Source organism: Lagenorhynchus albirostris, chromosome 14 (assembly GCF_949774975.1).
Source record: "Lagenorhynchus albirostris chromosome 14, mLagAlb1.1, whole genome shotgun sequence".
Taxonomy (NCBI): domain Eukaryota; kingdom Metazoa; phylum Chordata; class Mammalia; order Artiodactyla; family Delphinidae; genus Lagenorhynchus; species Lagenorhynchus albirostris.
This window is the reverse complement of record NC_083108.1, coordinates 17,536,027-17,562,662: the sequence shown is the minus strand read 5'-3', so window position 1 is coordinate 17,562,662 and position 26,636 is coordinate 17,536,027. Positions and strand designations below refer to the sequence as shown.

Here is a 26,636-nt window from a genome sequence, read left to right as displayed (position 1 = left end):
GGTGTGATTTTTACCTTGGATGTGTTTCAGGTTCTTGTTGGGAAAGAGGAATAATAAAGCTTTATCCCCTTACATTAATATTCTATTGCTATAGTATACTTCCTAATTATGTTTTCTGTTCCTTGTGTATTTTTCAGTAAGTGTGTTTCCTCTGTTGCTTTCAGAATTGTTTATAATTGCATTTCATGTGAGAGCAGTTCTCTTAAAAAAAAAAAAAAAGAAAGTGCTAACTAGGAAAATGTATTTCACCCCATTAAAAATAACTATCAAAACTTATGTTACCAAACGACTATTATATTTGTATTCAGGCTTGAAGACATTTTCTTTATTTTTAACTATATTTTTCATTTCTCTAATTGCTCTGTGGCCTTTATTAAACTAACTTGTTTTTGATAAATTGAAATGATCTCTATTTAGATTTAGGGATAAATACCTTCACCATTTCTTATAGGAAGGCTTTTCTCTGAGACATCTATAATGTTATGTTTTATATTTTTGATGTTATTGGGGAAGGAAAAGTGGACACTGTGTCTTTAATGGAAAGCAAAAGGTTATCTTTCTCTGGCCTTTGTGTGTATGTGCTGATGTGGATGTAGGCAGCCAGACAGGCAATGTGTGCAGAGAGACTAGGGAACTGGCTGCGGATCGATAGACGTGGTGTGAAGTGAATTAATGCGAGGCAGACCGTCTGTCTGTCATAAGGATTGCGGGGAATGCGGAGCGGTGTGGTCAGTCAATGAGGAGATCTGCTTCCAATAAATTCAAGCCTGCTGCCTGAAAATAAATTCTAGATATGCACCCCCTCCCTTCCTTATTGTGAAATTTTACTTTATTCAGAGTAAATGTGTGTATCAGATTCTTGCCTCATGTACTTTAATTGGACCACTGGAAAACCACAGTTGGGAAAAACTGATGAAATAAAAATACCTGCTATTCTTTTAGATCCATTTTTCAATCTCAGTGGAAATCTATATTTTAATGGGAATCAGAAATATAATGTTTGTTAATATTTGTAAATATTCTGGTATACATTTTTCTTTCTGAGTCCTAGGAATATTGTTTAACACTTCCGTCTAATTGCCAATAAAATAATAATGAATTTAAATGGTTTTATATTGCAGTACTGGTTAAAGTGCTGTGTTTTAAATGTTATTCTATTAAAATTTAGTATTTAGTCTTTGATTGTTAAGTTAATCACATGACACTGAAGTCTTCTGAGTTCACATTATTAATCATTACTCAGATATTATTAGCCAATAGGAAAAAAATGTTTATAAAGGTATTGGGTTGACCAAGAATTTCCTTGGGATTTTTCCATAACAACGGAAACCCAATAATTTACAAGCTTTTGAAAGATAAATCTTATAATAATGGGCCTGATTTTACAGATGGGAAGAGGCAAGTGCAGTTTCATCCATTGATTTTGAAACCTGTATTTCCGTATTTACATTGAAAAATGTTTTTCTAAGGTGATTAAAAATATTGCATACAAATGGGACAGTTGTCTACATACGTCTCTCACAATGAATAGTGGTCTGAGTATTTAGAAATCTACACGGCGTGAAGGTCTCATCATACTCTTCCCTGTCCTCTGTTTCTTACTTCTGCTGCTGCCACAGCCAAGCCTCCTTCCTTTCTCTGCTGTGTCCAGACTTACTGATAACAGGTTTCTCCTCCATTCCATTTTTTCCTTGTTCTCCTTCTGATTCACAGCGTAGAACCCATTTATACCTATTGTCTGCATAACGTGTGTTCATTTTTTTTATTTTGTGAATCTGGATTTGGTTTTTTAAGTACCTCACGTTTTCCCATGACTTCTTTGTATCTTTTTTTATTGTATCTCTTTGTTGCACCTTTTTATTGTATGTCTTTCACCAAAGCACACTTACTATTATTTTATAGTATATTTAAATAGCATAATTTGTGTCATGGGATTGAAGGTATTGAGTTCTATTCACGATGTATTTATTGAATCTTTATGAGATGTTCTTTACTGCCAAGTATTTTGTGGATATTCAGAAAATGAATGTCTTAGATTTTATGGCATAGTTTGACAGATAAGATCACTTACATCAAGTACGTAAGAAAATAGCAAAGAACTACCATATATTTAATTGACAGTGCTTATAATCTTGATTATCAATATGCAAGAAACTGAAGCCTCCATGTCGGTTTCCTAATATTTCTCAGGAATATTTCATCATCTTACTGATAGGGGAGAGTGATGAGGTGACTTTTATGTTTCAAAAAAGTTTAGTTTTTTAATACCAGGAAGAAAGTGATACATTTTTTTTCTGGTCATTGTGTTTCATTGCAAATAGCATTGTATTGTGGCATAACCTCAATTCTTTTTAGTGACAGTGATGTAGTACCTTCTATTGTATCTTTTTTTTTTAAGTTAAGTTTATTGAGTATAATTTATATGTAGTAAAATTCGCTCTTTTTAGTGTACAGTTCTGTGAATTTTTAACAAATGTAGATAGTCATATTTCTACTCCCAGGATTAAAATATAGATTATTTTCGTTATTCTAAAATAGTTGCTTAGACCATTTTGTAGTCAGCCTTCCTATCACACCCCTAGCCTCTGGCAATCACTGATTTGATTTGTATCCTATAGTTTTGCCTTATGCAGAATGTCTGCTGTCTATTATGTCTGCCTATTATAAGATAGTAATGTAGCATGTAACTAAATACTGTGGAGATCAGAAATATGGAGGTTATGGTTGGGAATTTAAAAAAATGTTTCTTTTTTTTTTGGCAGGTAATGATTACCATGCTTAGAAGGGTTAAATAATGGGTTTTGCTCATCTTTTACCATAACTTTATGGTCCAAAAGTTCAAAAGGAAATCTTCTATCATTTCCTTAAAACAAACTTATTAAAATTAGCTTTAAATGATCTGTGCCATTTGTATTTGATTGTAGTAATTTGGCCTTTCCAATTCTCAGTATCTCTTACCTTTATATCTTCCAACAAAGGTTGGAATCTTAGGTATTTTGTTATCATGACGATGCCCAGTTAGACTTCAAGTTAAGATATTTTAGCTGATCCTTAAAAATGGAAATATATAGAATTTTGAAGTAACCAAATCAATCGTTTTGTATTGATTTGTAAACAAAATAACCCAGAGAATTTGACTATAAGAACTAACAGAATGAGTTACAAATATGGTCAAAATCAAGAATATAGTTTAATTTTTTAAATTAAAAAGGGAACATTACTCCTTCCTGACACAAGAAGAACATTCAGGGTGAATTTGTTTTCTTATTGCTTAAGTGTTCTGGGTGGCCCTTGTCTCCCTGTCTTCTTCAGCTGCATGGCAGAAATGATACCAAAAGAGTACACAGAAGCGGTGTGGATTTCTTGGTTGATCTGGAATGGTAGCAAACTTTTTTTTTTTGGCGGAACGCGGGCCTCTCACTGTTGTGGCCTCTCCCGTTGCGGAACACAGGCTCGGCAGGCTCAGCGTCCATGGCTCAAGGGCCCAGCTGCTCCGCGGCATGTGGGATCTTACCGGACCGGGGCACGAACCCGTGTCCCCTGCATGGGCAGGAGGACTCTCAAACACTGCACCACCAGGGAAGCCCCAAACTTTATAAAAACAGCTTCTTTGAGATATAATTCGTATGCCATTAAATTCACACTTAAGACGGTACATCCAGTGGCTTTTAGCGTATTCTGAGTTGTGCAGCTATCACCACCATCAATTTCAGAACATTTTCATTACACCAAAAAGAAACTATAGACTCATTAGTATAACTAGATGGAGTCATGCAACATGTGCTCTTTTGTGGCTGGTTTCTTTTACTTAGTGCTTCATTTCCTTGTATTGCTGATTAATATCCCATTGTATGACTTTATCACAATTATCTATTCATCAGTAAATTGTGATATATTTATACATTTATTCATCAGTCTTTGGACATTCAGATTGTTTATACACTCTGGCTTTTATGGGTAATGCTGCTGTGAACATTCCTGTACAAGTCTTTGTGTGGACATATGTTTCCATCCCTGGCAGTGGAATTGCTGGGTCACAGGATAACTCTATGCTTAACCTTTTGAGGAACCACCAGACTGTTTACTGTAGAGTGCTGAGAGTGCTTTATATAGTCTAGGTACTAGTTGCTTGTTGGGTATGTGATTTGTGAATCTTTTCTCTTAAGTCTGTGGCTTGTCTTTTTAACCTTATAATAGGGTCACTTATAGAGCAAAAGTTCTTAATTTTAGTGAAGTCCACTTTACCAGTTTTTCCTTTTATGGATTGTGCTTTTGGTGTCAAGTCTGGCCTCAGGTACCAAAGATTTTCTCCTACTATTTTTTTTTTTAAGTTTTATAGTTTTATGTTCTACATTTAAGTCCATGATTCATTTTGAGCTGATTTTTAAATAAGGTGTGAGCCGTAGTTCAAAGTTCATACTTTTTGTGTGTGGATATCCAGTTGTAGCAGCCCATTTGTTGAAAAGGCTATCTTTCCTCCATTGATTTGCTTTTTGCACCTCTGTCAAATAACATTGGACATATTTGTGTTTGTCTTTTTCTGGTTTTCTATTCTGTTCGCTTAACCTAAAACCAAATAGTTTTAATAACTTTAAATGATAAGTCTTGAATGGGGCTGGCTGATTTTTCCTACCTTATTTTTTTTTCAAAAATTCTTTTAGCTATTCTAGTTCCTTTGTCTTTGTATATAATTTTAGAAATATTTGGCTGTATGTACAAAAAATTGTGCTGGGATTTTGATAGGAATTACATTAAACCTGTATACAGAAAATTGACATCATTACTATGTAGAATCTTTCAACCTATGAACATGGTATGTCTCTCCATTTCATTTATTTATACCTTCGATGTTTTGTCAGTGTTTTGTAGGTTTCATCTATTTTTTTTTTGTATTTACATCTTTTCAATCTTTTTTTACAGTATTTCAGTCTTTTTTGAACCAGCGTTACTAGTATTTTTCTTTTAAGTTTAGGTGTCCACGTATTCATTGTTAACATATAGAAATATAATTAAGAATTTTTTTCTTGTATTTTGCAGCCTTGCTGTACTCACTTATTAGTTCGCTTATTTTTTGTAGATTCATTTAGATTTTCCACATAGACAGTTATTTTTTCATTGAGTAGGATTACCTCATCCATTCCAAACTGTATGTGTTTTCTTTTCTTGCTTTATTGCACTGGCTAGAAATTTCCAATGCTGTGCGGTTTTTTTGTTTTGTTTTTACATCTTTATTGGAGTATAATTGCTTTACAATGTTGTGTTAGTTTCTGCTGTATAATGAAGTGCTATATGTATACATATATCCCCATATCCCCTCCCTCTTGCACCTCCCTTCCACCCTCCCTATCCCACCCCTCTAGGTGGTCACAGAGCATTGAGCTGATCTCCCTGTGCTATGCAGCTGCTTCCCGTTAGCTATCTAGTTTACATTTGGTAGTGTATGTACGTCAGTGCCACTCTCTTACTTCGTCCCAGCTTCCTCTTCCCCCTCCCTGTGTCCTCAAGTCCATTCTCTACGTCTGCGTCTATTTTCCTGTCCTGCCCCTAGGTTCATCAGAACGATTTTTTTTTTTAGATTCCATATATATGTGTTAGCATATGGTATTTGTTTTTCTCTTTCTGACTGACTTCACTCTGTATGACAGACTCTAGGTCCATCCACCTCACTACAAATGACTCAATTTTGTTTCTTTTTATGGCTGAGTAATATTCCATTGTATATATGTTAAATAAGAGTGGCATTGTGGACCTCTTTACTTCATTCTTGATCACAGGAGGAAAGCATTCGGCCTTTCACTGTTAAGTATAATGTTAGCTGCAGATTTTTAGTAGGTGCTTTTATTAACTTGAACAAGTTCCTCTCTCTCTTCTATTTGTATTTTTCTGAGGGTTTTTTTTAATCATGAATTGGTGTCAAATTTTATCAAGTTATTAACATGTTCATATGATTTTTTTTCTTCTTTAACCTCTTAATATTTTGGTTTACATTGATTGATTTTTTGAAGTAATGTAAGGATCGTGTTACACTGATTCAAAAATCAATGTAATACTTATATTTTGTCAAGGATTTTTGAGACTATATTCATGAGAGATATTGATTTGTAGTTTTATTTTTTTTGTTGTTTGTACAGTTGACCCTTGAACAACATGGGTTTGAACTGAGTGGGTTCACTTATATGTGGATTTTTTTCAGTAGTAAATACTACAGTACTACATGATCTGTGGTTGGTTGTATCCATGGATATGGAGGGCCAGCTATAAGTTACACCCAGATTTTTGACTACACAGAGTTTTGGTGCCCCTAACCCCTGCATTGTTCAATGATCAACTCTATTTTCTTTTTTTCTGCCAAGATATATAGGATTTTATAACCCTTACTTTGTTTTGGAAAGCATCGATCAAAGAACCAGTTTCAGCATAGATACTTCTTGGTCTTTCAACCTTGGTTACTTTGAGATATCCACATTTGCTTCTTAAGCTCTGTTCCAAAATACTGAATGCCCTCAGTTGAACAGTTGTCTAGTATAGCCCAAGAACACCATGGAGGACTTCACAGTAATTATACTCAATATCATGTGATTCCATGACTTCTCATGCTTGTGCTGTGATATTCTGTCATGCCTCCTATCCTGCCCTGAGCAACTCAGTCCCTGGGAGGACTTACTGGTAAAAGGATATTGGGGTTGAAATCGGAAGATCTACACATCAATACTGGTTCTTGAATTTAGTAACTGTGTTATGCCAAGCAAGTACTTGACCTCTCTGATTAAATGAGATAAATTTAAATGGATTTATAAACTTGTTACACATAAATACTAGCTTTATTTTCATGGAATCCATTAATTTTACAGGAAAGGAAAATACTAATAATAAATGATTGTTGCCATCTAAACTGTTCCTTAATATCATTTCCCTGTTTCTCTGATCATTTTCAAAATTATCAACTGTTAAGCATGGAATGAGACTGAAAGAGTTCAGAGATTTATATTTTGGTTTAATAATCTGAAACAACGATCTTTGATTTTGTGCTTAAGCAGTAAGTCTGTAGAAATGTGGCATTTACCTTCTTATCTCTTCTTTGTGATTATTTTACTGATAACCATCTTTAATCAAATAATTAACATAATATTATTTTTCTAGTAATTCCCCTTTATTTTAAAATTTTATCTTGAAAACCTGACAACAAAAGTGATGCTGTAAAGGGATGGCCTTTGTCATTTTTTGTTATTGGGGACCATTCATTTAGCACTGTTCATTCTTTTGTTGGAGCAATACTGAATAAAGTGGTTGCACTAAAATGACGTTCTCCTCCCCAAATTTAAATTGTTAGGCCTTGGAACTGCCTACTGGTAGGTCTACTTCTGGATCATTCATGGTGGTTAATGACCAAGATTCTTCCTCTTGGTGCCTTTCATAAACCTGAGGCAGCAAGGTTGAATTTCATATAGAAATTCAGTTAATGCATCTTGGAAGAAAAGAAATCCTGGAATATTTGTAGCTTCTGGTTTTAAAAATATTGTGTTGGATTTTATATGTGCAGTTATTGAAGTACTTATTAAGAAGATTTGATTAAAATGTTCAACTCCTGAAGTAAGTTCCAGTGGGTGACATTTTTATATACCATGATTGAGCAATACCTCTTGGTAACCATGTGTAAAATATTGGACACCCCCTCCTATCCATTGCCTAATTAGATGCAAATTGACAACAAAATATAGGCATTCTCCTCTTTTAGAAAGTTTGCTTTACAACCCTTCACTTTTATGAAAGATTGTCGTCAGTACCTGTTTTTGCTGATTGAAAGATAGCTCAAGAGGATTTTCGCTTTTATGAAAAAAGACAAAAGGCAATAATAGCACTGAGCGTTTGTTTAGCAGTGAGCTGTCACAGAGCCAGGCACACCAAGAGCGGCTTAGAGTGGCACCACCAAGCTCCTTCCCTGGGAACTAGCTCAGCATCTCAGCATCAAGCTGCCATTGGTTTGAATTGTGTCTGTGAGCATCTGTGCTTTGTCTTGAATTCTGTGCATTTGTTAGGAAGATGTGTCCTAAGGTGATTGCTTCTTTGCTTTATATCATTCTGGCTTACAGAAGGTTTCACAGCAGTGCTCTGCTTTCAGATAGTGGAGGGGGGGAACCTATGTATCATCAAAGATGGGAAACTAGGTAAGTAAGGAAAAGACCTTTGTATGAACTTTCAAATTCTCAGGTGGTTTACAGAATGGAAGTTTTTGGTGCCCTGATCTAGTTCACCTGTCTGCTTTCAGTTAGGTTCTTTCAGTTCCATAATTGTCTGACCTCATATCTAATTCCTTCAGAGACAGAGAGATATTATGCTCTTGGGGCAATGCATTTCAGGTCTTTTACACAGAATCAGAACACAAATCCCTCTTTTGTCATCATCCGTCTTCCCAACCCCCAAATTATAAGCAAACTAATATTAAAGAGAAGTAAACTTTTAAAATAGTCCTTCACTCTAGGTTTTTTTTTCCCTCTTTTTAGCATAGTTATGTCTAAATTTGCTAAAGTAACTGTAGCAAAAACATTGAAAGGAATCAAGTAAAACTGTAATTTACTTCATCATTTTTCTGTTCCCAGATCTTAGTTAAAAGTCAGTATAGTTTGCATCCATGTACATATATATATATATACACACACATATATATATATATAAAGCAATAGAACACACATGAATATTTTGTTCATTAATTTCTGTCTCTCCCTAATTTTGGTGAATATATTGTATTTTTTTTTAACGTATTGCATTTGCATCCAGTAAGTCAATTAAAATGCTTTAAGAGTTTTGGTCCACCTTTCTTTTTTTTTTTATAAATTTATTTATTTTATTTATTTATTTTTGGCTGCGTTGGGTCTTCATTGCTGCGAGGGGGCTTTCTCTAGTTGCAGTGAGCAGGGGCTACTCTTCTCTGCGGTGCACGGAGCTTCTCATTGCTGTGGCTACTGTTGCGGAGCATGGGCTCTAGGCGCATGGGCTTCAGCAGTTGTGGCTCGCCGGCTCTAGAGCGCAGGCTCAGTAGTTGTGGCGCACGGGCTTTGTTGCTCCGCGGCATGTGGGATCTTCCTGGACCAGGGCTCGAACCCATGTCCCCTGCACTGGCAGGAGGATTCTCAACCACTGCGCCACCAGGGAAGCCCCACCTTTCTTTCAGTTTTTAAAAACTAACCCTTGTGCTTCCCATTTGTTTTAGCTGGGGTCTCAGCAGAAGCCATGCAGACTATCACCACTGCTCCTGATGCCTCAGGGCCAGAAGCCAAAGTCCAAGAGGAAGAGCACGACCTTGTGGATGATGACATCACCACTGGTAACCATGATATCTTTAACGTCCAGTATTGGAAAATGCTTTTAGGTCGTTTACAGTGGGGTTAAATATGTTGATGGAAAGGATGGAAACTTGCACTGATTGAGTGTTTAGTTTTTGATACCCTTTAGTGCCCTTTTTGATATTGAAGTAGAAAGAAGCAGACTGTTTATTTGGTCCAGGTTTGCTCATTGTTGCTATAACAGTGAACCTGCTAGATGTGCATTTGATTTTCTGAGAACCTTCTAATTCAGAGGCTAGGATCATTACTAAAGCCTTGGAACATGTAGAGGAATACACTTATTGTGTTATGAAAAGTTTTGCAGTTATAGTAGGGTAAACTGAAAATATCAAAGTTGTAATAGCAATTTATGCAACACAGGCTACATGAGGAAACTTACAGATACTCTTTGTACCTATACTATAGAAATGAATGCTGCTTTTTCAAATTACTTACATTGTTTGGGTATTCAACATTCTTATCTGTATTATTTATCACCTGATCAGGCATAATGTAAAATTTATGAAAGCCGTACACTGCCTATGTTCAGCCTATCTTTTTATAGGCTTAAAGCAGTTTCAATTACTGGATCTCCAAATGCATTCAGCTCAATTTCTTTCAAGGAACGGAGTTTAAAAACAACCTAGTATAAATATTTTTATTGGTATTAAGAATGATAAACTCTTATTTTTGGTGCGTATGGTTAAAATGTAAAATCTGACCATATAAATCTACAACTATTGTGAAGCAAGAAGCATTAACTTAATAGTAATCAATAATTTGAAAAGAAGCATGCCCAGTAAATATCAGTAAAATTTTTAACAATAATTAAAGGGAGGGAAAAAAAACAAAAAACAAAGGGAAGTTGTATTTTTTTTCCTCTCCCTTTTTCCTTTTAAAGCTCTGTGTAGCAGGTTCTTTACTGTTATCACCTGACTGCCCTTAAATTTCTTTCACTGGGAAGAAGTTGAGGGAGCTTTATGATCTCCCTTGAAGATTTACAAAGCCTATATTTAAAAACCTATAGACTTGTGCCACTGCTGCAAATAAGTATTTGATTACATTGAGGAGCATCCGGTTTTCTGCAAAAATGAGATAATGGTGGTTGCTCTTACTTTTTAATGTATCAATTCATTGATTAAAAAAAAATCATCCACCTTAAATATAAATTATTTTGCAAACTTCCAACTTTGCTGAAAGTCGTTTGTACTTCACAATTATGGAAATTGTTTCAGCAGTTACTAGAGGAAATTATTTCATTTAAAGATTTTTAAAAACTATTTCTTGCTTTATTCAGTTTTCACTGCTTTTTTAAAAATAATGCTATAGATATGTTTTGTTATTCCCTCTAAATTTTAAAGGTTTTCTTGTCTATAAAAAGTCATGGTTTAGGGCTTCCCTGGTGGTGCAGTGGTTGAGAGTCCACCTGCCGATGCAGGGGATGTGGGTTCGTGCCCCGGTGCGGGAAGATCCCACATGCTGCGGAGCGGCTGGGCCCGTGAGCCACGGCTGCTGAGCCTGCGCATCCGGAGCCTGTGCTCCGCAATGGGAGAGGCCACAACAGTGAGAGGCCCGTGTACCGCAAAAAAAAAAAAAAAAAAAGTCGTGGTTTAAATAATAGAAAGAAGTTGCCTTTGCAGTAGTAGAATAGCTCAATTTGCATTCCAGAATAAAAGCTGAATTTTTGAGCTGTCGAGTAAGTATTATTAAATCAGTACATTGAAATTTTGAATTATGCTGTGCCGAAGTCACGAGACAGCATTATAGCACATGACTGTGTGCTTATTTTATTGTTAAAAAATCAAGAAAAAATGAAAAATCTAGTTTGGAGAGTCAGTTGATGCTACGTAAACTGGGCGTCCGGAGCCTGTGCTCCACAACGGGAGAGGCCGCAACAGTGAGAGGCCCGCGTACCACACACACAAAAAAATAATAAATGAATAAATGCTACATAAACTATATTTTAATCTGTAAGAGTTCAGTTAAATGTATGTGATGTATGGCTTTTATCAGTTGATTTACTCATTTCATGCCATGAGGACTAGAAGCAAGAATGCTCAATAGCCAAAGAATTTAAATGACGCCAAAGGCTCCCTTAACATGTTGTCAGAGCAGCGAGCATGCTGCCGCCCGTAGATCGTTCAGGCTACCTTTATAGATTGTGTGGCTTGATTAAGATGTGGTATAGATTTCTGTGAGGGTTTAGAAGAAAACCATATTTCTTTTTATTGACTAGAATCCTATATAAATTGCATTATGAAAAATATGGTAGGTGCATTGAGAGAAACCTGTTTCAAGCAAAATAATCTTATTTTGGGATAACCAGCATTGTAGAGCACAAGAGGTACTACAAAAGGGAAAACTGGCCAATTTAGCCATTCACTTTGAAAAATCTGATTTTTCCCCTGGCTGTTTAAAAGGAATTCCTCTAATAATATCACCTCAAAACAAATAGAAATTGGGCTTCCCTGGTGGCGCAGTGGTTGAGAGTCCGCCTGCCGATGCAGGGGACACGGGTTTGTGCCCCGGTCCGGGAGGATCCCACATGCCGCGGAGCAGCTGGGCCCGTGAGCCATGGCCGCTGAGCCTGCGTGTCCAGAGCGTGTGCTCCGCAACGGGAGAGGCCACAACAGTGAGAGGCCCGCGTACTACAAAGAAACAACAACAAAAAAAACCAAATAGAAATTATAACATGACAGATATTTGCTTGTATGTTGAATGAATTCTTATTTGAATGCTGTAGCTAGGCTAATATACATAGTTGTATTAATTTTATTTTTGTAGTAATCTGGGGCTTAATTCTTCAATTAACTGAATTCAACAGCTGACCAAGATAGCAATTAAAATATGAAGTATAATTTAGTGCTTTTGTATAGGCAGAATTTCATATTTGAAATTTTTCTTTTGAGTAAGAGCAAATGAGGTATGAATATTGTCTTAACGACACTTGGATCTGAACTTGGCAGTCTTTGTGTTTGCTGTATAAAAGTAAAGAAGCATGGATAAAGCTGTGTAAGTGTTGGCGATGATCAATTGGAACTAATTAAATTTATTTGAAATGAAGAGTCTTAACTGGAAGAGGACAGCTGGAAAAACTGGGAAGAAAAATTGAGTCTTGATTGAGACAATTTAAACCTTCACCCTGTCATTTAAAAAATATGCTGCAGCTTCTTTCTAAATCTCTCTTTTGAAAGCTAGTATCTATTGATCGGCTCTACAAAGTAATGCCAGTGTGCCTTGGTCAACACACACCCTCGGTTGTGCTTAGCATTCCAGCCTAAGGTTTATCAGATTCTTTCCTTTAACCAAATGTCTTAAATTACATATCAAAGCCTTATTAGCCACTTTCACAGATTAATACTGTTTTATGTAGGAAAAATATTAAAACCTATTCCTAATTTTTAAAAATATTGTAGAGTATGCATGGGAAATATACTCCCTCCTCCAAGGGAATTGTTTCAGGTTTTGCAATACTCTGTATATTTAAAATCTATTTTAACAACAATAGTAGTGTTTTCTTGAAAGTAAAAAGAACGGCGTTAAGATTGTTTCTAGATTATTTATCATTTTAGAGTCACAAGAATATTATTCTATACCTGTGCATTTGCTTTTGTATGTGTACTTTTATTTTTGGTATTGCAGTTTAAATGTTTATGTAGATATATAGTCAGTATTTGTAAATAACATGTTATTTTCATTACAATATGAAGAGGTGATAATTATGTTAATGGAGTAAATCTCACTAAAAACTGATAGACATAGAAAAAATTTTAGATAAATCATTGTCTGTTTTTTTAAGGTAGACCTTTTAGGTGCGTTTGTTAATTATCTTTATGCAGTTTTCATTGAGGTAAAGGATGGCATTCTGTGTGAGGATGAAGCTATACATCCCCTAAGTGTGGCATTTTAAAACATCTTCCCTTAATATCAGGTTAAAAAGAATTTGGGAAGGGTTTCACTCACAAACCTGTATGGACCCCTTTAAGAAAGTCACTGTATTCTCCTGTGGGTCATACTATAGTGTCCTACCCCTTGTTCAATATGGCAAGGACACAAACTGACCATATAACAGTGATAGTCAGGAGCCACTGACATTGTCAATAAGAGACAACTTGATACTAGATCAGCAGCACAGTGGACAGATTCAACTGCTCACAACAAATGCAACGATGATACATGTATTTGGATGGGTGTGTTGACTCGCTATTTGTTGTATTTTTTGTAGCATTTAAATTTAATTTATAAAAAAAGATGAGAAATGCTATGGAAAAAGAAAGAATAGAGAAAGGTGAGAGAACTTGAAAGCAGTATCAATTGTTAACTTACTTTGTACCAACCACTTTATTTTTGACACTAACAGCATTTCTTTGAAGTGTGTTCTAGTATATTTGTCCAGATACAGAGATGAGGAAACAAGCTCAGGGGAGGTCATGTTCATGGGACTGGAAATGAGTCCTGCCTGACTCCAGAGCTGATGTGTAGGCTTGAGCACCACCCTGCACTGCCTCATAGTCTCCAACTCATTGAAGTTTGGCATCTTTTCACTTTCTTTTGAAATGGGAGATGATGTCACCATCCACCTTTATTGCTTACAATAGCGAGCATAAGCCTGATATTTGCCGGCTATATTATTGCCTAGAAGGCAAACTTGTTATTCTAAATTTAGAGCAAGAGATTATCTCCCTAAAGGGGGAAAATCAGCACGTATTTGTTCTTTAAATGTTCTTTTAAAATTTGTTCTTTAAATTATTTAGGACTGCTATCACGTTAAGACCATAAATACAGTTACTGTTCATTACTAAACAGTTATTACATACAGGTAAAATGAAATTTGTATTGTTCTGTCTAGCTTTTTGAAGTCACCAATATAAAACTGACACCTTAACATAGATTCACACAGCAGAGTCAACATTTCTAGTATATTAAGTTAGAGCTGAAAAGCACGTCTTGTCTGAGACTAAATATTGATTGATTAATTTTACCATTTACTGAGGCTCTGTTCATAAAATGTTTATACATTTGTTTTGACTGAAAGATAGGAATTCATCCTGTTAAAGATAAGCTCTAAGGAACAAAATTTAGGGCATTATATATTCAGAAATCAGAAGCACTTTGTTAGCAGAGAGACAGAGGCCTTATAATTCGTAAACTAGAATAAGACTTTCTGCATTGCACCATTTCCCTTTCTCATTCTTTAATTTATAACTGACAGTCTAAAAACAGTACAGATCTATGTGAATTTTAAATCGTTTGTTTTAAACTGTTACCACTACTCTTGTGATTGACTTCAGAATGTTAGCTACTACACAATATGGGTTTACTGTTATTAAGATTTGGGGTAATTATAAACGACTAGTGCTGTGGTTTACTTACCATGCACTTTTCTTTTTTAAGAAAAATAAGTGTGAATTTCATAGTTTTCTGAAATATGTCTTCAAGTAATTTACCTTTGTATACATTTTTTTTAATCTGGGAGAAGAAAATTTAAATTAAAATATTTTTGCTGTTTAGTGTTTAATACTCAGTTTTAGTTATACGTTGATAGGATGTTAAGTAGAATATTTCTAAATATGGTATTTGAGAGTTGACAGGAATATTAAAATACAGCCCAAAGTATGGCTTTTTGTCATTCATTTTCTCTTTTCATTTTTTCCACTCTGGGTGATTGACTTTCCCTTTTCTTTGGTTTTAACTACCACATCCATGTTAAAGACTATCAAATCTGTATCTCCAGCCTAGGCTTGTGTTCTGAGTGTCAGATTAATATGTCCTCCTGCCCAAATGCCCCATAGATACCTAAATACCAAGTCCAAAGTGAGCTCATATTTATTTCTAAAACTCATCTCCTTTTATATTTATATCTCATAAAAGGCATCACTGAGGGTACCATCAACTGCCTAACACCCCAAACCAGAAACCAAGGAATAATCCTGGCTTTCTTACTTTCCAACAGGGTCCACTGGTAGTTGGTACCAGTTCCTATAAACTATACCTCTTAAATATCTCCCAATGATTTTCCCCTTCTCCATTTCCACAGAGAATACCTACGTCCAGACTTTAATTTTTTCTACTTTGGATTATTATTATATTCTCCGGTAAACATCTTGCTGTCTCCATTCCCTCCCCTTCCAATTCATGTCTTTCATTACTGTGAGAGTTTCAGAAGCCACTTCATCACCTTTCACCCTCATTAACTGCTGCTTAATGGTTTCCCATTAATTATAGCACAAAACCCAAACACCTTAGGAGGTATCTAGGGCTCTTCGAATACCTGACCCCTGGCTCTAGCTTCAATGGCTGCTGTAGCAACTGAACTTAGTTTCTACAGAGTACCCTGCTGTTTCATGACCCTTACTTTGCCTGTGCCCCTCCATCTGGCTGCTATGCTCTCAGTTCTCTCACATGTGAGGTGAAGTTCTGAGAGTTCTCTTCAAACCCAGCGTGAGTGTCACCATCTTCCCGAAGCCTTCCTGGACCCCCTTATGTAAGATCTCCCAGTTCGTTGTATGCATTTCTGCTGTTGCACTCTGTAACACTGTTAAGTGACCGTTTACTTATCCTCTGTGAGTCACGTGTGTGCATATGACTTTTACCTCTGTATATTTCTAGCACTAAAACAGTGCCCTGGTCCATAGCATCCTCTCAAGTAACTGTTTATTGAATGAGTGATTGAATTAGTGAAGCCATATGATCACTCATTTCAAAGAGCATTCCTGGGCTTCCCTGGTGGCGCAGTGGTTGAGAGTCCGCCTGCCGATGCAGGGGACGCGGGTTCGTGCCCCGGTCCGGGAAGATCCCACATGCCGCGGAGCGGCTGGGCCCGTGAGCCATGGCCGCTAAGCCTGCGCATCCGGAGCCTGTGCTCCGCAACGGGAGAGGCCACAACAGTGAGAGGCCCGCGTACCACAAAAAAACAAAACAAAACAAAAAAAACATTCCTTATATACTATATATTTATTTATTTATATATATTTACTATTCTTATGCAATATATATATGTATCTCCCTAACCTCTCCACTTTTCCTTAGTGGGTATTCAATGGCGCAAAAAGTGTTTGTAACAGGTCAGTGAAGGAATATAGGCTTATTTCTGGATAAACTGTCTCTTGACCTTGTGAAAATGAGATTTGGAGAAGATTTGGGAGCATAAGCAGACAAACAGACTCTTCGGACTCTCAGAGAGTTCCCTTTTTGTGGCCTGCGCTGACCAGACAGTGGCAATGTGCTTATAAACAGTGGTCTGAGTTGTCTCTTGAGGCACACTTTTCCCTCTGGGTGTGTCTCTCCCGTTGCCCTGGGAGCTGTGCCACCTCATTTCTAGGCTCAGCTCTGTCAATGAAAACAAAAATCTCTTGTGTTTTTTCTGGAACTAGAGGTACCAGAGTACCTATTATCCAAGAGATCCCTCTGGGGCTTGGGACGCCACCGCTGGAGAAGCAAGGTGGCTTGTATGGGAGTAGGGGAGAGATGGGGAAGTGGGGAGATGCTCACAGGAGGGAGAGAAATACAGAGCTTTTCCAGGAGGCCTGACATTTAACCACACGCCACTAAAGAATGAGAGTGTGGAATCCTGTTGTGTGATGGTGCACGTAGTGTTTTTGTGCCATTCCCCCAGGTGTCTGCAGTCAGTCATTTAGCACTACGAAAACTTGCTTTTTATTGTCCATTGAAAATTGCAAGTTAACATGCCCAGATTTATTGTGTTTAAGCTTGTGTTTAAAAGCTTGGCCTGGGGTTACTGGCCTGCAGAAAAGCACAAAAGGAAAAGAGGCAAGAACAAGGACAAAAACATGGCTAATAAGTACCATTAGAATCTTCAGTTTCACTTTAAAACTATTTTTAGACTCTTATAGATGGAAAATCTGCTTAATATCAATGTATTTTGACCAAAAAGGTCTTGGTCATTTAATTCATTTAAATGAATTAAATATCATAAAGAATCGGAAGTGCTATAACATACATTATTTCAGATAGCTGTTACATTGGCACCAAATCTTTTATAATGATATTTTCTAATAATAGCACTTTTATTTTTTTTAATATGTGTGTATTGACTGCATATACTACTTAGGCAAGGGATTGGTCAGGTAAACAGTAATTGATACCATCTTGGAAAACTGTTCTAAAATAACATATTTAAAAATCAGGAACTTAATAGCTAGCACAACAGCTCATTAGTATTTACTAAGTACCTAATAAGTATCAGGCCAGGCTCTTTTTAATCCTCACAGCTCACTGTAATTGTCCTCATTATTGCTCCTGTTTTACAAGAGAGGGAAATGAGGCATAGAGTAACTTTCCACATAAAGGCCACAGATAGGAAATGGCAGAGTCAGGATTTGAATCCAGGCCATCTGCCTCTAGAGCTTGTGCTCTTAAATGGAAGTAATTATCAAAACCAGATCATTTAAAAAATCATATAAGAACAAAAAGAAACAAATATATTCATTATGGCATGTCGTTTTCTCTTTGTGTGATATAGAAAGTTCTATTTTAATTTTTAATAGAGTTTAATTTTTAACATAGTACAAGGAAATATTCAAAATGTGTAGAAAAGACATGCTGTTTTCTTAAAAAATAAACATGGATAATTAGTATAGGAAGATAATTTTACATATTTTCTAGATAAAAGTAGGATTATTTTATGTTTGTGTAAAACCACATACATAGTTACACTAACATGTACACAATATTAGATCATAAAGACTTAAGGTTTGGTTTTTGGATTTAATAGTGTATATATTTTTTGATAAACTTAGACTCAATAGGAACAAAGAAGAAATATTAGTTGGATAAGAATGTTGTAGCTGTTAAAAAATAAAAGCCCTCCATGGGAGTGAATAACCTTCAGGATGAACTTAAAATTTGGCCTTTTGTGAGCTGTGTAATAATACCTCACGGATAAGAATGAATTTCATTAGATTGTGGCACACTATTATATATCTGTATATTACGTGAATTGCCCTTATAATTGATATCAAACCCGTATGACCAAAAGTTGTAATTCACAAAAGTAATGACAGCAGTGTCTCATAATTCACAGACTTTATGTCATACCTGTGAATGATTACTTTTACGTGCAAGCCATGTTAAAGGGGAAAAACAGGTTTTAAAACGGATGTGGAATTTTGAAGAGTTCTTCTTCCTGATACTTTCTAGTCACTTTTAGTATGCAAAGAGATAAAGTGACTACTATCCTTGAATTTTCCCATGATTTCTTGGATTAAAATTAATTGTCATGCATAAAGGCCTTTATTCTTAATTCGAAATTTTAAATCATAAGTGGAAGTTAGTATTTACTCTTTGAGGTGAAGACAGTCATAAATCTGAATGTATTTTCTCCACATGATGTAATACACTAGAAAGAGGAGCCTTCCCTCACAGGTAGGATAAAATCAAGTGAGAATATTTACTCTTTTTTTGGGGGGGGTGGGGGTAGGATTATGGTATATCCTAAATAAAAATGCATGAATTAAATGAAGTGAACCTAATTTAAAAGGATTCAGAGAAACTGAATTAGCTACTCTCTCTTTGCCCTTTTTGTGTATACATATTTTTTCCAGTGTCATTGGTATCCCCTGAAAGAAGTGTGAGGAATATCCAATTTGATTCAACAAAACATTAATATGCACCTTGTATTTTTCTATCAGCACATTCTGGGGAGGATATAACAGAGCAAGCATCCTAGTTGAGAAGCTGAAGGTGAAATTTTACAGAGAGGCTATATATTCACACGTAGCTCTACACACACACACACGTATGACATACATGTACCGAGGAGAGACTTTAGGTCGGAGAATTCAGAGCACTGGGGATTAGGTAAGGGTAGGAATTGCATTTGAGCTAAGCCTGCTTTTGTGACAGAGGTGGAGAGACACGGGAAGAAAAACTTTTGAGCTAAAGCTGTTCGTTTAGAACTTGGTTTGAAATGAAGGCTCTGTGGAGGGCTGAGAAGAGTGGCCAGGCTGGAGCTGATGGCCGGGCAGTACCGTCCAGGATGGAGGGTCTACTGTCAGGTCAGGTGTGTTCACGTGGAATGTAGCAGATTCTACATCCTGTGCTCTGTGTTACTTTAAAGCAGGGCTTATTATTAAAGGGATTTATGATGTTGATGGTGGGTATCGGCTTCATGCCCAATGTGCGTAATTCTACTCCCATGGCTTTTCTTTTCATTCAACAGTTAGTTTTGATCACCTTCTAGGTATTGAGTACTTACTAGTTGTTGAGTGTAGGGTGGAGTTTGTGCTTCAGAGGGCAGCTGATGACTGGTTGTGTTTATTGTCTTGTTGGGAAATTTTTACCTGAAGAACTGTTATTCATGAAGGTGTAATAAACTCCTGTTACTGTGAGGCAAAACTTGCATTTCATATGTATGTCTAAGAGTGAATCCATAGATTTCATGGAGACAGAAAAACAAAGTGAAATCAGCTGAATGAAAAGCGGGTCTGCAGTAGTAAATATGTAATTAGAATATTTTTAGAATAAATATGGTTACAGCATAGGCCCTGATAGCTCATTCTCTGTGTTCACATTTCAGCTTCCCTGCTTACTCACTGTGTGGCCTTGTGCAAGTTACATGACCATGCCAGGCCTCAATTTTCTCACCTGAAATCTGAGGGTAGTGAGATTGTTAGAGGATTAAATGAGATGATGCATGTAATCTTCTTAGCAGAACAATTGGCACATAATAAGTGCTCAAGAAATATTATATGCCCCCTCCCTTCCTTCTCCCCCCATTACCACCATCATCCTTAAGTGATTCGCTTTAATAAATAGAATAAATGGTTTGTAACTAACATAGCTCATTTATAAATTAGTTCTTCCTGATGACTTGATGATGTTTTTTCTAGGTAGTTTGATCATCACTCCCAGGGATATAAAATTACTAGATAAATTTTCACTTTATAGATAGAGAAAAAAGCTGCATCCAAATTTGTGTGCATGTTTTCAGAAATCCCTAAAAGCTGGCTCATGAAATACAGATGAATTATTATATTTTCTTAAATACTTTTATATGGCTTCTTTTACCACATTTATTGCCTGAGTTGAATCTGACTGAGAAGAGTAAATCATTTATAAAATAGAAATAATGACAGCTGTAGAAGATACTTAAGGTAGCTAAGGGAGAGTTAATTTGCATATTCAAACCCATGTTTGGCCAGTGGTGATCAGTGAGGGATGGGAGAGAGACAGTGATGCTGAAAAGCTTTCTGAGGAATCTGATGCAGCCATGGAGCTGAGAGTCACTGCTAGACTTAGGAAAGCATATTTAAAAGATGATAAAACGAACACAACATTGTAAATCAACTATACTCCAATAAAATTTTTTAAAAAGGTGATAAAACGTAAAGGATAAAAGGAAATCTTCACATACTGTCATTAATAGTCTTGCCAAGAAAGAAAAAGGAGAAACATTTAATGCAGCTGTCATACTTGCAAAGGATGCTTACGTTTTAGCTGAGGCTTTTAAAAGGTATGTCCTAGATATTTGGCAAGCTCACGTTTTACTTCCCAGGCTGGCTTGATTTCTCCTCCCTAGCCTGTTCCCCTATATTCCAGATTTGTACAACTGGGTGAGATTTTGGAGGTAAATTATTGAAAGATATAGAAAACCAAGTTAAGAACAGCAACAAAAGATAATTATTAACTGCACGGAAGAAAAAAAAAGTAGTACTGAAAAAGTTATCATGATTGACCAACCACATGGTTAAGCCGTGAGTAGCATGCACATCTTCATGAAAATGTAAGCATTGATGATGATATCGTAGTTTTAATAAGAATTATGATATGATAATTTGGGAGGCAGAGGAAGAAGGCAGAAGACAGACTGTGTGTGAATGTGGTGTGTGCGTGAGTGAATCTGTGTGCGTGTGAGAGTGAATATGGGGGTGTGTGTGAATGAATGAGACACATGTAAGTAATATGTGAAGGAGAACCTAGTTTTCATTGACTGTAACAGGGAATCATAAGCCTAAAGATAAGATAAGCCTAAAACTGAAAAATTAGAAGTAGCAACATGGGATTTTCTAAAAGAGCCCAAAGTGGTTGTTTTGGCAGAGTGGAAAATGGGGATGGGATTGAGGGGCTGTTGCTTTTTTATACTAACTTGTGGAACTGTTTGACTCTTTAAACAGGTAGAGTTTCATGAAATAAAGACTACATTTAAAAGTAAAAATAAAAAATTGAAAAACTAGGACAAGGGAGCACATAACCAAAGGTAATAGTGAAAAGTGACATGAAATAGTGTCATCAAGTCTAAGCCAGAATGAGCTGGAAACAAGCAGTGTGTGTTTCTGCCCACCCCGCTTTCCATCCTTTTTTCCCAGCTGTGTTCCAAAGAAGGGGAAGACGAGAGAGAGAGAGAGAGAGAGAGAGAGAGAGAGAGAGAGAGAGAGAGAGAGAGAGAGAGAGAGAGAGAGAGAGAGAGAGAGAGAGAGCGCGAGAGCGAGAGGGAGAGAGACACTGTGGTGTGAGCTAGTATAAGATGGAAAGAGAGCGGGGAGAGATATTCAGAAAGCTCAGCTGATGTAAGGAGAAGAGTCAAGGGAACGTAGATTTTTTAAAGTCAGTTTCTTTTCGTCCAAGGGTCATGAGAACTTGCTGCAGTGAAGACAGGATGGTTGGTTGATTTTGAAAATGAAAATGTGAAGAATGAAAATAAAAATCTACAAACAAAAGTCTTTATTTTTAAAAATGAGGGTAAATTGGATCTAAGAAACTCTGAATTGGTTAGTGTACTGTTCAACTATACCAAAAATTTGCAGTGGATTTAAAAATATGATTTAGGAGCACTTAGAAGAAGATGTGAGAACCAGTACAAGGTGTCCTGAGCCTTCCCACACACTTGACTTTTCTCACAGTGTTTCAATTGTGTTGATTTTGTTACTATCCATCACCTAAAATAATTTTTCTGCTTTGGTGTAAGATGTATACTATTCATCGTAAAATGACTTTTATACTCTTCTGTGGGCTTTCACTTCATATAGTGGACAATGGAATGGGCTATTCTGTTCATGGAAAGCTATTTCTCATGATGAATTTGGATTTTTTAGAATTTGGCTTGACATCACTTGTTACTGTCATTACTTACACAAGTATCATTGCTAATGCCTTACTCATTATTCCCTCATGACGAATTTATCAAATGACTTAGGGATTAGGGAAGAGAACTTCTGAAAAATAGGAAAGAGTCTATAAAGCAAATCTCAGCAGTGCAGCCCAAGATTCAGCAGGACAGCAAATAAACACATCAGTAGTAGCAGTCAGTGCTCCCATGCTACCTCTAAATCATCTCTGGATACAGCCCCTTGCACCTGTTATACTTGTGATACTAAGGTATGTGTCTGAGTCACTCATATATATTTACGTGGAAATTGCTGCCCATTGTAGCAGACAAACAATCTTTTAGAGGACCTGGCTTGAGGTCCCAGTGTACTTTTTACTGTTTAATGTGCAGAAAGTGGCATTTACTCTTGGTAGCACAGTGGTGTATCTGGCAGATGTCTGCCCCTGCAGAAGCATGGTCCTCGGTGTAGCCAGCCAGGCCTGGGAGAGTCCCTGTGAGGGATTTATGACATACTAGTTGAACATCTTTGCACTTAAAGGAATTAGCCAGGTAGAAAGGGGATAGGGAAAGGCTTTCCAAGCTGGGGTCAAGGTTTGCGAGGCTGAGAGGCAGAAGTGGTGCAGCATTTTGGGGGAAGTGTAAGTGGTTCACTGTGTATGTGTATGGGATGGGGCGGGACCAGGACTGACAAGAGATGATGCTACAGGGGAGGCCAAATGTTGAAAGGTAACAACGAACTAAATTTAACACTCTAAGTCACTTTTCTTAGAGTGGTATTTAAGTTTATTTAAAATGTTCTGCTTATTTAAAATCCTTTAGGTTTACAATTAAAATAAGCTAATTGTTACCTAATATTCCAATAAAACAGAGCATCCCAGCAGGATGAATGCTTACATTTACAAATGTCAATTGAAGCAAAATGATTTATGTTGCTGTATAAGTGCTTTATTATGAACTTAGTGTAGAGAATATTAGTGTCATTCATGTACCATACAAAAGTCCCCTCCCCCCCCATTTCTGCTATATTATCATGGAGTTGGAAAGACCTAATTCGTAATCCAGTAGCCAGATTCTAGACCAGTCTTTTACCTCGTACAAGGAATTCCTCATCACTGAACTTACAGGTTATCCGACCTCTAATGGCACACGATAATACTATTCTACTGCTGCATAATAAACTACCACAAATATTGCACTTTAAAATAATCTCACAGTTTCCGAGGGTCAGGGAGTCCAGGCATGGCTTAGTTGTGTCCTCTGCTGTGGTCTCACAAAGCTGCAGTCAGGGTCTTGGCCAGAGTTAGGTCTTGTCTGAGTTAGGTCTGGTCTTCCAATTTAACATGCCTATTGGCAGAATTCAGTTCCTCGCAGCTGTAGGACTGAGGTCCTCAGCTCCCTGCCATCCACGGTTCCATGCCACGTGGCCCTCTCCATGGGCATTTCCCATCAGAGCAGCTTGCTTCTTCAAAGTCAGCAGGGGAGTCTCTCTAGTGCATGCTTAGTGTAACCTAATTATGAGAGTGCTGTACCATGTGACCTAATTGTGGGCGTGGCATCCCATTACTTTGCTGTATTCTGTTGGTTAGAAGAAAGTCCCAGATCTCTGCCTACACAAGGGCGTAACTCATTGGGGGTTACCTTTAGGGTACTCCCACCACACACACTTATCCAGTTACGGGGTTCACTGCTTGCACTGTCATTCCTTCCGTATTTTGTTTGTTGTTTGTTTGTGTGTGTGTGAGAGAGAGGGGGAGAGAGAGAGAGAGAGAGTGACTTTCTCCTCCCATGTCATCTTTGTTCTTCAACAGTTTCTCCTGTGACCTAACCTTTACCTCTTCCAGTTTTCTGTACCTACTCCATTTGTCAGTGACGTTCCTCAGAACTTAACGTGCAGAACTGACCGTGCTACCACTAGCAGACCAGTCCAAGTTTTATGGGACTTTTGCTTTCCCTTACCTGGATTCTATAATTCTGAAATTAAATTGGTTTTCTTTAGATGGCATCCCACATTTTTGACTGCTACTAAATATGAAATCACCTAAGCTCCATTTTTACATGAAGGGCTGTTAATTCAAGTCTTCCCAATTTAGAAACAGGACTGGATATTTATCTTTTTTGATTTCTTTCTTGTTGGCTTCAGCCCATCTTCCAGACTAGGAATCCTTTCTCTGCTGTTTAGTGGATTAGTTATACCTCCAGCTCCGTGTCCTCCATGAATGTGATGGACAAGCCTTCTACATTTTCACATGCTAACTAGTTAATTGTGGACCAGGCCTCAACAAGATTCCTGCAGCACGTGGTTAGAGAGCTGCTCAACCTAGTTACCAGCCCTCACGTGACTACATAGGTTTGGTTTTACAACTCAGTACAAACCAACCCTTTTGCCATGTCACCCGATTCAGATTTCTCTATCTTGTTCACAATTATACTCCCAAGAGATTTCTTCAGATGCCTTGATGAAATCAGGATACGTTGTATGTATGGACAGTATAGGTTTAAGATAATGAGTTTTAAATTTGTGGTATTGAGTCTGACCTACAAGCATTCAAAGGGGTTTTAAATCATCCCTGAAGTGCATTGAGTTGTAGTGTCATTGGAGATACGTAATTTTTAATTAGCAACCAGCAGCAGTAATCATCCTCGGGATTTTCAGGGGTCACCTTAGTCCTTATTGACTGGATGATTGTCATGTGACGGAGTAGATATAACCCTCTGGCCATGGCTATCAGGAAGTCCCATATATCTCAGTAATATGTAAAACTTTCTATTTCTGACTTTGCATGTGCTGTGAAGTTCTTAAATACTTACTGATGCAGTATTCATAAGAATGTGTAAATGCTTGATTTGTTTGATTTAAAACTTAGATCTTGTGTTACCAGGTTTTAAAATTAGCAAAAGGGTATAGTAAATCAGGTACATATAAGATTATTTATGTACTATATTGTGATAGAAAAATAAGAATCCAGGGCCCTCTGGTATTAATTTTTTGATTGTTTGAACTTTAGATGTTTGCAATTGAATGCATACAATTCATGAAATATGTAAAGGACCTTACATATTTATAAACATATACTTTCTGAGAATAATTTCTAAATAGATATTTTTTAAAACTTCATGATTTTAATTTAAAAGAAAATGTGAAGACTAATAGAGAGCGTCGTTTGGTCAGCGTATACAAAGTAGTCAAAGCCAAACTTAAGAGAGTTTTCCTTATTCTCTTCCAACTGGAGTTGGTTCTCTTTGAAGTAAAAGCAATCGGTGCAGTAACAGTACTTTCCTCTCATCTGTGGCCAGGGTGCCCCTAAATTTTGGTGAAGAGTGAAAATATAGAACAAATGAAACCATCTGCCACTCGCAGCCAGCTAGGCCCTAGCCCACTCTTGGGGCCAGTGCTGGCGCCACATGAGTCAGCTCCTGGACAGGGTCCTGCTGGGCCTCATTTCAGAGGTTAGGGCACATCCTGTCAGCACAGATTTCAGGATGTGATTCCCTCACTGGCCAGTTGTACAGAGATCAAAGGAGCTTTTAATTTGCGTTTAATTCCTCCTTGAGAAACCATCCACCATATCCAGCAAGGGCGATTGTATAAAAAGCAACCACATAAGTATGTACTTTTTTTGAAATCTGAAATAGACTTAACCTCCTCAAATGCTAAATATGAATATATTAATTCGTTCTTGGATCTCTCTTAATCTTTTTCTCATCAAATTATAAGTAAAAGAAGATAGTGTGAACAGAAAGGACGACTTTGTTTTAGATGATTTACACTTTGTAATAATTTTCATTTCTTTGGAAGAAGCCTTTCAAATAGAACTTCTAAGAAGATGGTTTAACCCATTTGTCAATGGGAATTTTTATACCAACATATAACTTCAAATTATATAAATTAATACTGTTTTCCTGAGACTTTTTATTAGAATTTTAATAGGATTTTTTAATTTGTGTGTTAATTCTTTTGTGAATTTTTACAGCTTACAGGAAAATCGCTAGGTGTCTTATAGTCAAAGGTGACTGCTCAGAGCTGTGACTGATTAACACCCGTCACACAACAAACTTGCATAAGCTGCTTGTCCTTTGTCAGGTTTATGAGTTGACATCTGTTTGAATGACAGATGTCAGTGCAGTTAAGATGCACTTTAATTTGGGGGTGCTAATCTAAAAGAGGCCCACACTTCTATCGTCTGCATTTTAAAAACAAATGTAACTATTGCCACTGATATAGTTGGCTCCTTCTTTGGTGAAGAAGCATA

At 36.9% G+C, this 26,636-nt stretch overlaps 1 protein-coding gene across 1 annotated transcript in view; it reads left to right on the top strand.

Annotated features, from left to right (window-relative positions):
- The window catches only part of WDR7 (WD repeat domain 7), a 374,300-nt gene that overhangs the window by 148,288 nt on the left and 199,376 nt on the right, over positions 1-26,636 (top strand). Inside the window, exon 21 of the mRNA XM_060120872.1 lies at positions 9,209-9,322. Coding sequence (XP_059976855.1) covers positions 9,209-9,322 — 114 coding nt within the window. The remainder of the gene's footprint in view (positions 1-9,208; positions 9,323-26,636) is intronic.